Source organism: Hevea brasiliensis, chromosome 14 (assembly GCF_030052815.1).
Source record: "Hevea brasiliensis isolate MT/VB/25A 57/8 chromosome 14, ASM3005281v1, whole genome shotgun sequence".
NCBI classification, from domain to species: domain Eukaryota; kingdom Viridiplantae; phylum Streptophyta; class Magnoliopsida; order Malpighiales; family Euphorbiaceae; genus Hevea; species Hevea brasiliensis.
Window position 1 is genome coordinate 15,603,392 of NC_079506.1, and position 14,170 is coordinate 15,617,561.

Consider the following 14,170-nt stretch of genomic DNA (forward strand, 5'->3'; position numbering starts at 1 on the left):
TTTTCTTTATCATGATTTTTAATTTTCTAATTTTTCTTTATTAATTAATAAATAATTTCAAAAAGGATTTATAAAATTTTCAACTTATGATAAAGTTAACTAAATCAGTAGAAGGTTAAATTTATTAATTCGAGTTTTATTGGAGGCCTTGCAATCTTAGATTATATATTCTACATTTCTTTAATTAGAAATAAATTACAAAAAATTTTAGAAGGAATTTTTTTTTTTTTTTTTAAATTTTGGGGGTGGGTGGTTGGGAAGCCAACCTTGTGCTCTGTCATTGGGTGGCGAGATGCAGTTTTGTGTTGTAGTAGGATGTTGTTTGTATGGTGCAGCCTGAGCTTGCATTAATGTAATGGTACCTATTCACAATTTTATTTATTTATTTATTTTTTATCCTGGGTGTCATTCTTTTCATTCTTGGTGATGTCCCCATTATTTGTTTTCCTCGTCTGCCTCAACTCTTTTGTATTTTTTTTTATCCAACTTCTTTCAATGTTCTTTTTTGTCGAATACATTGAAATGCCTTTCAATGTCAAAAAATCCTTCATTTGTCCATTGGTTTTTTTATTTTTGGTTCAATTGTTTAATTGTGAAATAACTGAGCATAGAAATCCAAAAGCAATGAAACGCATGGCTTCGAATATTTGTACTTGTGAATCCATGTTCTTCTCTGGTGCACGCAGTGATTCGCTTCTATAGCCAATAGTCTTTTTATAGCATAGGGCATCAAAGCTTCTATCACTTCTATTTCTTCTCCTGCTGCTTACTGCCTTCCTTTGCTGTGAATTTTATTCCACTGATCTGCCATAACAGCTTAGCCCTTCTCTTATTTTCAAAAGGCCACTTGATTATAGTTTCTGTTGAGGTATTTTGAAGCATGTATGGTCTTGTAATGAAGCCTAATGCTCATGCACCATTTCCTTTGCTCGTTGTCCCCTCTTTGTTTTAGTTAATTATTAGCAAAATGATTTGGGTATCTCAATCATAAGAACTAGGCAATGTGTTTTCACTAATTAGCAATTATATCTAAATGGTCTAATTTTAAGCAACAATTTAGAGTCAATACAGTTTATTGTGATTTACAACAATAAATTTCAAAATTGTGAGATATAAATATAATTGCTTCCAATCTTAAAGGTTGGATTTTGACTTTTTCTATCCAATTGGCTCAAGAATCATACATTTTATGCTGGATGAAGGAGTGCAAATAAAGGTCCTCATCTTCTGCAGTAGTGTATAATTTCCTTCTCTGGTTGATTGAGAGAGGTTAGACTAGTAAAAAAAGACCATTGGATGGAGGGTCTTCAGTAGAGATAGTGGGTCCCGTACACTCAGAGCATGATCCATTCGTACAGCTGTAGCATATGGATAATGAATTACACTTGAAGTATTATATAAATACGTACACTTGTGCACACAATAGTATCTGACCAATTTGGTTTTCATTCAATTAAATTTCTTACACTGAGTAATGTATAGGTGGGCAGGGATGTCATCTCAATGGCAGCAAGGTACATTAAATACTATCCTAAACCATATTAAATATTGCTCAGAAGATCAATGATCCAAAATTTATTAGGCCTCTTAAATGAGAGGGAGCAAAGTTTTTGTTTTCATCCAATTCCCAAGTCAGACCAAGGCACCCCTTCACTTTTCTTATGGGGAAGAGAAGATTACAAAATTTTGCCCTAGGTCATTAGCTGTGAAAATTATTGGGTTGCCCCATCTCTTTAACGGGTAAGGAGAAAAAATAAATACAATGAGGGGTAATTGAGTTATGTACTCTATTTGAAAATGGGTGAAATAATGGAGGTTAAAATAAATAATAGTAAGTTTTTCCCTCTCTTGTATATTAAATCTCAATTTCTTTTACACTTTAATCTGAAATATAAAGTAAGGAGAAGGAAGTGAGAGATATGACTGTTTTTAATTTTATAACTTAAAATTTATTTATCCTTTACCTCTTTTCAAACATATAAATATACATTATCTTTTTTTATCTTTTCATTAATTCACTCCTTTACAACACATGAAATTTTTTTGAGTTAATATTAACTATGTTATTTGAAAATTATATTCAACCTAATATTTTTTTTAATACTCATTTCCATTTTTTATTTTTGAATATTGATGTGATTTTAATGTTTAGAGTTGAATAACGAAAAAAAAGATACATATAGCTTACTCTAATTAATTTGAGATTAAGTTTTAATTATTGTAACCAAAAAATATATTTTTAAATTTATAAATTTTCAAATTAATATTTAAAATTAAAATTTTAAATTTAAATCCATGAATTCAAAAAAGGGTATCAATGAAAATTTTGCAGGTTGAAAAGTGCAAGTAACTAAAAAATTTTACCAAATTCCACAAAACTACCACAAATGCACATATGCATTTTTGGATAATTTTCCAATTTGAAAGAACCTTCCTTGAAGGACAAAACAAAAATTATTAATTTGACAACATTACTAATTAAAATTATTGGAATGTATCTAATTAAGGTTTAAATCTCACCAATATAACTGGGATTAATGTTATGGAATACTAATTAAACCTATAGAGGGCTTGTTTAGCATTATTGTTAAAATTGTTATTGAGAAAATCACTATTTTAAATATACTAGTTAGAAAGTATTAAAAAATAATTAAAAATTAAATTTAATCAATTTTAGTCATAAAAATACTAAAATAACAAAACTGTTTTTTCTAAACTGTTTTTCTCAACAGCATCTAAAATAATATTTTTATTCAAAAAAATTATTCAGAAAAATAGTTTCAGGTTCTGAAACTCAATGCCAAACAGAGCTAGAATCAATTATGCTATTAGCAGAATAATAAAAACAATGAAATTTAAACTAACTGCATAAAAAAAAAAAAAAAATTGGGAGGGCAATTAATTGTGAAGCTCATTCCCTTGTCCATAAACTTTGAATAGAAGGGTAAATTACAAAAGAGAGCTCAGAGAACCCTAAATGCCATAAGCTGAAAAGAGCAATGAAATTTGCTGTCTCATTGTAATGGCCTGCACAGATTACTCCAAGCCACAAGTACACCTCTTCTTAGTTAAAGAATCCAAAGTTTTGGGAGAGAAGGACAAATTTCCCAACTGGTTGTGGGTTAATTATAATTTACTTGGTGATAGTAAATTTTAACCTTATGCACATCCCAAAGGTAAAGCTTGAGATCTCCACACAAGGTTCTATATTTGAATTTTGTTGGATTAGAGACAAAATAGACTCTCATCAGCTTTAAAAATCTCACCACTATCTTGGTTTGTTCAGGCGTAGGAAGTAGAAAAGTCTCTTGTTTTCAAGTCTAATTCTAAGACTATGTAAGAAAGAGAGATAACTGCATCTCTCATTATATATCCTATAGGTTGTTATCTTGCCCATTATACTTTCATTGAATGTAAAAAAAATCTCACCATTATGTATATATTAATATTTTTCACATAAATAATATATATTATTATACTCATAATGCAATAATTGAATACTTGTCTTTGTGGTTAACAATTCAAACTTTAATATTTTATTTTCTTCAAAAAATTTCAAGATAAAGGAAATATATTTTAGGATGCTAATATTCCCACTTAAAATGTCATCCAAATTTAGTATATTTTGGTGAAAAATAACAAAGGCAACTTATGTATTTATAATAAGAAGAGAGAAAAGAAGGGAACTAAACTATAATAAGCTGTTAAATGGACTAAATTGCTGCAATCCAAATCCATTTCTATACCAAAATGGATTGGAAAAAAGCATAATCATCCATAACTGATGAAATTAACTCGACCAAACTCAGTTTTTCTAAACTAATTAACATTACATGCACCACCAATATTATTTTAAATATAAAGAGAACTCAGAGAAACATACCCAAAAAGAAAGATATAATAATATGAAAAAAGATTGTAAAGAAAAAAGGTAAAAATTCTTTTAGCTAATAGTAATTAAGTAGGGCTAAAACACAAACTGATTAGAGGGAGCGAATGAAGTTTTTGAGTTGATAATCTTCATAACTAAACAGTAGTAGTAGTAGTAATAGGAGAAGGAGGGTTCTTCTTGGCTAAATTATTCTTGTTATTGTGCATCCAAACCTTGAGAACTCTTCTCTTGACTCCAATCTCTTGGCAGAACTGTTGCACCACAGCTTCTTCTTGCTTTTGTATCTTCCAACCAACTTTCTCTGCAAAGTTGAGCATTTTCTCCTTCTGTTCCTGTGTGAACTTTGTCCTGAACCTTTTCTTCACAAGTTGTGCAGGCCTGGCCATTATTACCCCACCACCGTCTTCTTGCTCATCAGACTCAGAAGGAAGGGAACTCATGTTGTAAGACAGTATCATCTGGGGGTGGGGAGTAGCTGCTGCTCTTGAGGGCACAAAGGTTCCTGCAGCTGCAGCATACCCTAAAGCTTCAGGTGCTAATATGTTCTTGTGATGGCCTAAAATGACTCTCCTTCCAACCCTGCTGAAATGTGGGTTGCTATGGTAGCAATCACAAGAGGAGGCTTCCCCTTCTATTTCTTTCCTGTGGAAGTTTCTGTGACAATTGCAGGCTGAGCATGTGAGAGCTTCAATGCTACCTTCTTCACCACTAGGCATGAACTCACCACACCCATCAGTGGCATTGCCTCCCATAGCAGCTGCATGGTTCTTGAGGCATTCTCTGTACCTCACCATTTTCTTGAAGGGAGCATGGTGGTCCTCCAGGGCTGAGGGTATGGAGGAGGAGCCATTATTGGAGGGCATTTGGAGAGCTGAGGAAGGGATGATGTGGTTGTGGGTTGCAGGATGATCATGATGGATCATGTGCCCATGCCCATGTCCATGTGCCCCACCATAACTACTGTTTATTGGAATGGGGATCTCCTCTTCATGACTTGAAAGTTCCATTTCCTTCTCCTTTTCCTTCTCTTCTTTTAGGCTATTATTTGTTTTGTGTTTTTCTTGTTTGTTTGGAGACCAAAAGAGAGAACAAGACGAGGAGAATTAGGAGGCCTAAATTATTATAATTAAAAGTGTCTTTCTTTCTTACAATCCTATGATTTTTTTTTTTTTTTTTTTTTGCTTGGGGGGTCAATTGTCCACTCTTTTAGAAGCAGCAACAACAACACAGTAGAGGACTATAACCTATGTATAATTCTTACTGTTCTAGTTAGCTATCTTGCAAGCCCTTAGAAAAAGATTTTGAGAGTTCAAAAAAAAAAAAAAAAGGAAGAATGACCCACCTAAGGAATTGCAAATAAGAGTTTAGGATATCTTAACGTAATTGATGAGAAACAGTTGCTGAGAGATAGAGAGATAGAGAGTAGTTATGGATGACACAAGGGCCAATCCTTCTGATCAAACGCTTGAAAGCAAACAAAAGGGTAATCAACTACCTAGATGGCTAGACCTCCATGGGATGTCCATCTCATGTATTTTCTACTTGAAAGGTCAACTTGGAAGGAAAAAGAAAGAAGCAGCAAATTCAGTAATACTGTAGACAGAAGCTGGCAATGAGAGCAGACCAATATAAGCAAAAGAACAACTTTCTCTCTCCACACATTTCCATCTCTATTTTCTTTCTTGAAAGTGAGAGAGAGAAAGAGAGTCAAAACTAACAACTCCCTAAAAGAAAGTGATAGATGAAGAAGAAAGGCTAATAAGAAAACCCTTCTTTTCTTTCTTTTTCCTTCTCTCTAGAAATGGAAATGGGAGGCTTAAAGACTACGAAGATAATATCAAGAAATCACCCACATGAACTTCTCTTTGATATATAATATTCTTGAACTTAAACACCTTCCATGATGAGCACACAAGTTTTTGGCTAAGAAGAAGAGAGAACAGAGAATTTAGTGTACTAAAAAAGAACTAAGTACTGGGCGGTGAAGAAGAAGAGAGGAGAGAATAAGAGAGAATTTTGCATTGGGCTTTGGCCAGTGAAGGAAGCACTAAACAAGGAGCTTATAGTAGGGTTGAGGTCCAAAATGAGAGAGAGAGAGAGAGGAGAGAGAAGGAAAAATGAAAAAAAAATAATTTTTTTTTCCCTTTTTTTACAGACAAAGAGGAATACAGTGAGTTTAAGAGAAGGAGATTAAAGGTAGGGTGGTTCCTTTGCTTTGCTTGCACTACCAGCCATCAAGTGTTTACGCCATGAGGAGAACAGTGTGTCAGAGAGTGGACAAGGAAGAGGAGAGAGAGGGAGAGAGAGAGAGAGAGCTATGAAAATAAATTAATTAGCGGCAAAGCCTTCTAAAGTTCAAAACTTGAAATATTTGTTTTATTTTGCAAAAGGTTGAATTTCAAACGAAAAACTTTAATTTAGTTTATTTTTAATTTTTTTATTTAAATTAATTAAAATTTTAATTTAATTTAAAATTTAAAATTTATTAACTAAATTTTTTATTTTTTCATTTAAATAAAAAATTAAAGTTTAATTTCTTAATTTATAATAAATTTCTTAATTTAAGATTAAAAATTAAAAAGTTTGATTACTTAATTTTGGGCTAAATTAAATTTAATAAATTAATTTAAATAAAAAGTTAAAAACAAATTAAACCAAAATTATTAAGCTTTAAAATTTTTCTTTTTAAGACATCTTTGTCCATAATTAGATTATTAGCATTCCTTCTCATGACCATTTTTAATGGAATGCTCTTATGAGAAATTAAAAGTGGTATTAATTGTTCCTTTCTCCTTCTATTTTCTTGTTAAATATTTATTTGAGGAACATATAAAAAAAATAATACAAAAAAGAAGAAAGGGGGGAAGCTTTCAATTATCTGAATTTTTTTTTATTATTTCTATAATATCCTTTCTGTTGTCTTCTTGCAATTAATTATTTCACTAGCTTAATGCAACTGTACCATTTAATTAATTTGGTGAAGTTGAGGATCTCATGAAATTCATGTGAATGATTGATTTCTACTTTTTTTTTTTTAAATGGAATTTTTAATTTTTTTTTAAAAAAGGAAAAAGAAACACAATATATTTTTAAAAATATGGTTCAAAGGAAGAAAGAAAAGTGATAATTAGGTATTTGGCTAAGAATAGAAAGCTTAGCCTGGGTCTTATGCTTCACAGGTCAGACTTACTATTGAGGGAAGCAGTAATCAAGATTTCAAATAATAATAATAATAATAATAATAATAATAATACCATTATAATAATGGTATTATTATTATTATTATTAGGATAATTTATAATTAAATCTCTGAAATATAACAAAATACACAAATTAAGCTGTGAGGACTATTTTGAAAATAAATAAAATTTCAGAGATTAAATTATTTTAAAATGATTAATTTAGACGATAAAAATTATTTATTAATAAAATTAAATGTTAAGGGCTAAAATATTAATTAAAAACACAATAAGAACTGATTGATTAATTTTGTTATATTTTAAGGACTTAATTATAAATTACTCTGAGTAATAAAACCCTTTTCTCATATGAATATTCACTTGTGGTGGTGTGTCATCAAAGGATTCAATGTGACAATGATGTTCCCTTAGAATACTGAGGACAATTGCATTCCATTCAGACTCATCACATGGAAGGTTGGAGAGAAAGAGAAAGATAGAGAGAGAAAAAAGAGAGGGTTTCAACTTTCTAATACAAATGTGGATTAAAAAAATAAATAAAATTCCAATCTTAATGAAGGGAGAGACATATATATATATATATATATATATATATATATATATATATATATATATATATATATAGTTTCTTAGTGTAGTTCAGTTAGGGGACCTTGAAAAAAAAAGCTATTCATATTTTGCAACCAAAATCAAATTAATTAGATTATTAATTAATGATTTAATTTAGGTTACATGATTTATAATTGGTTAAAAAACACAATTAGTGTAAAGTAATTTCATTTACAAGATTAAATTATTGAATGCAGTGATAAGATTTACTGTATTTTAAATGAGATGATTCAGATTCAATTCTTAAATAATGTATTATTGAGAGCGACATACATAAATTTTGAAGAGAATCAATATTATGAAGAGAAAGACTCAAAATAGTAAATGTCACAATTACTTGAGAAAAGGGTTAAATTTTATGGGTTAAATTTCTTTATTTCTTAATTTATACAAAAAATTAAAAAGTCTAATTTATTATTTTAAGATTAAATATATTGATTTGTTAATTTAGTTAAAAAAATTAAGAAGTTTATTTTTTTATTTTTTAACTGAAATAAATTTAAATTAAAAATTGTAAATTAATTAAAAAAATTAAACTAAATATCCCAATAAATATATAGATGAAATTTAGCTATTTTTACCTAGTCCTTGCCTTTATTAAATATAATTACCCAAGCCACTTTATTCTTCATTATCCTTGCCTTTATTCCACACTCTACACTGCATTTAGAAACTTTATCCACCTTTATGCCATATGCATGCCAAATTGAGCATAATTTTCTGAAATTTAAAAAAAGAAAGTGAGAATATATATATATATATATATATATATATATATATATATATATATATATATATATATTTGTCTGGGGGTATAATTAAATTTTCTCTTGCTATAAATACCTTGCTTATTTTTCAACCACCAAATTAAGTATGTTCCAATAAGCAAAAGCAATTTAATTATTTTCAAGCAGTGTTGATTAAAGAATTGCATGTACACCAAAATTTCACCTTCAAATTGGTATGAATGATCACCAAAATTTCTAGATGTTCATGGGAAAGGCTTAATTGTGGTACTGGTTGGAGGGTATGAAACCACCTTGATCACAATTTTCAAGATTTTCAAAGAGAGAGAGAGAGGGAGAGAGGAAACACATTTATCCATCAATCAATCTCAATCACTGCCAACCCAAATTCCCTGTATGGCTCTGAAACTGTCTTGAACCTTACAAAACTGCAGTGTTTTAAAGATAAGATATATGCATGTTAATTAATTGAATTAAAGCTCCATTATATATACTTAATATTTATTGAAAAATTTTAATTTAATTATTTTTTATTTTTTTTTATTTAGTTTAATTTAAATTTTTTAATTTAAACTAAATTTAATGCAAAAATTTTAAAAATTAGTAAATTAAGTTTTTAATTTTTTAACTTAAATAGAAAAATTAAAATTTTCAGTTTTTTATTTAAATAAAAAAATCAAAATATTTAACTCATAAATTAAAATTTTAAAATTAAATTAAATAAAAAAATAAAAATTAATTAAATTAAATTTTCACAATAAATATAGAAATTAAATTAAATATTTTATCTTAATTAGTTATACTATATGCACCACTCTAATTATCTTTACTATTTTTGGATAACTATTGTATAAGAAAACTTGCATATTCAAAAATTAATTTCAGAATGTCTAAGCTTGCTTTTTTTTTCTTTTCTTTTTTTTTTTTTTTTCTGTTAGGAGTAATTGAAGCTAGGGTAAGCTTGTTCCTAATACTTTAACAAAGGACTTCTTTTTCTAAACTTTTAGGTTAAATAATTTAATGTATAAAATATATTTTTGAATCATTACTTTTTAATGCAAAGGGGTCCTATAAAATATGATGGGTCATTTATCAATTAATGGGCACATTTTTAACACTTAGATAAAAACAAAACCAAATCTTGTTTTATTAGCCACCCCTTTTGTCATCATAACAACTAGGTTGCTAGCTAGGATTGTGGGTGTAACCATGATTACTATACTTTACAAACTAAAATCATCATCATTAACGATACTGATTTAATTGGTAAAATTTGATCAATATTTTAATTAAATTGAAGATTCAGATCTTATCGATCGCTTTTCTTGATAAATAATATATAAATTTTATTATGATATCTCAATAAGATTAATTGTATGTCTTGACTTGGGTGTAGAAATCTCTCATCGTCTAAATTGTTTGTAAAAAAAAAAAAAAATCTTGATTCTTTGTAGCATTGTCTATTAGGTTCTTGATTCTTGAATTCATAATTCTTCTTTTATAAAATGTTAGTGAAATTATTTATATATTAAAATGAGATAGATAATTAATGCAAATTTCTTTCATTATTATGTATCAAAATTTCCAATGTTCAGTAAAATATAAATTTGTTTATTTTAAATATTTTTATCTAAAAATTTATACTTGAAATTTTATAACTTTAGACACAATTTTAGCATCATTAAGTTAAAATTTATTATTAATGTAAATGAAATTTAATTTTGAAATTCATGATAGCTGCAAGAAAAAATATATAATTTGAATTGTATTAATTAACATTTTCTTTGGTGGTGGTGGTGGTTTCTTAGCAACATGTTCTCCATGTTGAAAGTTGACAAAAAAATATGCAGGTTAATTAATATCAGATATGGATCCAAATACAACTCAACATAATGACCATTCCACTGCATGTAATTTTTTCAACTATGAAAAATTATAAAATGCATTTGAATTTCACTATTATCATGGTGAATTTATACGGCAAATTCATAATAAATTCACCGTTAATTCATTAATCTCCCCGATAGTTATGTGTTACTTCACTATCAAATTTCAATATATATATATATATATATATTTCTGAGAAATTTTTATCTAGATTTAATCTATTATGAATCCAATATAAATACTTAAAATTTATATATTTAATAGACGAATTTTACTATATATTTTATATTTTAAATTTATAATAAATAGAATTTAGGTAAAAAAAATTCATCTATTCTATTGCCTCATAAGGAAACACTTGGAAACAAAGGAAACACACTTGCCATTTGCCAATATATTTTTCTCCTAAATAATGGGGGACCTATAGAAAAAAAGCTTAATTTTTTAAATTAAACTTAATTATGTGAATTTTCAAATGTTTGAAAAAAAACAAAATTTTATTTCATTAGCTATGTTCCATTAATTTTTGTTCTTTTTATATAAATATATTTTTTTAATTTTTCTTTTCATGAATTTTAATATTGATGAAATTAATTTAAATCTTGACATTCACTTCTAAAATAATCTCATCTTACCATTAATAGTACCACATTGCTAGTTTCTTAAAAATACTCAAATAATAAGACATTGATTAATAATAATGATAAAAGCATGATAAGCTAGGTTAATAATAATAATAATAATAATAATAATAATAATAATAATAATAATAATAATAATAAAGAAAGTTGTCCCTCATTTTTTACTTTTAAGGTAAAAAAAAAAATCATCTTTCTTCTAAGCATCCCTCCACCCACCAACCCATAATTTTTTTATTGGTGCCTTGTCTTGGGAAACAAAGCTTTCCCTAAAGATGCCAATCATTCTCTATTTACATATCAAATCACATACTCTAAATTGGGAATTTTCTTAGCCCATTGCATTGCCTCTCCACGACAATAATTGCAACTATATCATTTCCATTTACAGTACTATGCATGGGATATTAAGGCTGTTTTTTTTCCCTTTTTTTTTTTTATATATAATAGCTCCAAATGGCTTACCAATTGGGAACCTTTTTTTAGCATTTGTTTGACAACTACTCAACACGAAGTGTTTTTTGCACTAGAATAAATCGTATGCTATGAGAGCGACCACCACCACCATTAGGTATCATTCTTGCTAACTTCACACTCATATGTGTTTTCTCAATTTTTTTTATTTTATTGTTTTATTTTATTTTTCCTTTTTCTTCCTTCTCTTTCTTGCTCCACACATGAAAGTGAGTTCATTTTCATTCTCCAATTGAGTAACTACATCTCTTCATCAAGATGTGCTTTCTTAGGTTTCTTGAGCTTCAAATATTGTTAAGAATATAAATATTTATATCAATTTCTTCTTTTTAACTGTTGGGATTCGAAAACTCTTCCCTAGCCATCATTCTTCCTCATTCTGCACTCATGGTGTGTGTTTATTTGATTGTGTTATGTATCTTTATATCCCTTTTCCATTCCTTGGTAGTATACACCCTTCAATCGAAACCCTTCTAATGTCTTGATCCAGCGTTATATATAGTCCTAGAGACGAAGAACATTTTTTCTATAAGCAAAAAATTGTTATTAATAATAAATTCAGAAAAAAATTTAGCATGCATCATCTAACTAAATTTGTTCATTAGACTTTCTCAATATATACAATTTAAGATGATGCATGTTATATGAAAAAAATTGAGAACACTACAAGAAAACATAAATATCAGAGATGAATTACGACAGATCAAAATTTCATCGTAAAAATATTTATTAGTGAGGATCCGTCATTGATACTCCATTAATTTGTCATTGATACTTTAGCGACAAGGACTAAAATTTATCTTGAAAGTCAATTTTTTGAATTGGTAATAAATTATAGCCATTGCTGAAAATCTCGTCAATGAATTTCGATGATAGATTCATCACTTATTTATCACTAATTTATATTTTTGTAATGAATTAATGATAGATTTAACGATAAATTTATTAATACTCTAATTTTTTTATAGTAAAAAAAATATATAATATAAAATATAAGATATATAAAATATAAAATATAAAATATAAAATATAAGATAATCGGAATCATAACATTTAAGAGCTAATGAATTGAAATATCTGAATTCAAATATTATGATCAATGACCATTTTTTTTTAAATTATCAAGAATTTAATTAATTTTTGATTGGATGTAATAATGAATAATTCATATTATGACTAAAAGATTCATAAGAAAAAATAACAATATATATTATTTTCTTAAGATATTGTATAGCATTTATTGTTTTTCATGCGTCTAGTCACTTCACCATAAATGGTACTTTGATCGTATAGCTCCAAAATTTATGTATTACAATCTCAATATATTTTGCACAAGCAAAGCAATGGAATAGAGCATGATGAGGTAGGCAGCTACTGGGGTTCAAATGAATTCACACCATAGCATATATAAGAAATTAATTAATTTAAGGAAACACATGGAGATAGCATGAGTATGTGCGCCCCACTTTATTCTAATGATCATCGTTGGCCACCAATCTAGAAGATAATATATTATTTTTTTTTTAAATTGTGTTTCATGTTTATTTCAATTAAATTACGATTATATATGATTTTCATTGTTTATCATCTTAATTGATATCTTTAAAATTATATTTAATTTTTTTATATGAAAAACTCATTGATGTATGATGATATAAAATCTCATCATATCAATTAGAGTAAGAAGATTATATATTAATAATTTGTACTATTGTTGATTTGATAGATATGCGCCTTGGGTTACGCTCCACTTAATAGGTGTTGTCCCGCGACTGGTGCTAACAATGACTCAGTAGGGTTTTATCCTAAAAAATTGTAAATAAAATCTTCACTTTCGTTATACTGATACTCAATCCATCATCAAATTATTAATTTCGGTGTTGAAGTGGTTATTAATTACCATGGCTCTCATCATTTCTTTGATTTTCAGAGTCCATCAATCGAGTTGGACCCAACATTCAGGAATTTCATGATAATATCAACTATAAATAATATTCAATCTAGGTTTAATAATATCAACTATAAATAATATCAACTATAAATAATATTCAATCAAGACAATATATTAAGACATCAAATAATATATAAAATAATAAATAATATATATAATATTATATATAATAGCGAGAAAACTAGTGTAAAATTATTATTAAATTTGTTATATTACATAATTTATACGTATCCTTAAATGTGTATTGATAGTTTTTATTAATAATATATTTTAAAATTTTATCATAAGATATGTCATTAAAATCTAGATTTATTGTAAGATTGAAATGATAATAAATAAAAATAAAAAAAAAATAAAAAAGTAAAAATGAAATTACAACTCCAAAGTGAAAAATCTTCAAACCCTATATGGATATTGTATATTTCTTCAAATTTGTCCATTGATTTATTAACTCAAAGCCTACAAATAGAAATGTCAATCCCTTCGATAATTAGTAAAGTAATGCTCTGATTTAGACGTAAGGTAGGTAGTGCTTTCAGTACTTGGGTCCCCCACCATTTATAAATATAGAATCTCCAAAATTTTCTTTCAATTTTTTTTTTTCAAAATATTCAAAACAAAAGGCAATTAAAGACTAGCCGTTGGGAACATCCCACCACCTTTTGATTTTTGTCTGGACCTAAAGAAAAGCCACATTAAGGAACCAACCTACCATTCCCATGGAGCAAGGCATAAGATTCAAAGCAACAAGAAACATACCCAATTTAAAAGAA

The 14,170-nt window shown here is 27.7% G+C and overlaps 1 protein-coding gene across 1 annotated transcript; it reads right to left on the reverse strand.

The window, feature by feature from the left end:
- Nucleotides 1-3,783: 3,783 nt before the first annotated feature.
- LOC110634719 (zinc-finger homeodomain protein 4) lies at nucleotides 3,784-6,205 on the reverse strand. Its single transcript, XM_021783840.2, has one exon. It carries the CDS (start codon nucleotides 4,897-4,899, stop codon nucleotides 4,027-4,029), a length of 873 nt encoding a protein of 290 aa, XP_021639532.2. The 5' UTR covers nucleotides 4,900-6,205; the 3' UTR covers nucleotides 3,784-4,026.
- Nucleotides 6,206-14,170: the final 7,965 nt, after the last annotated feature.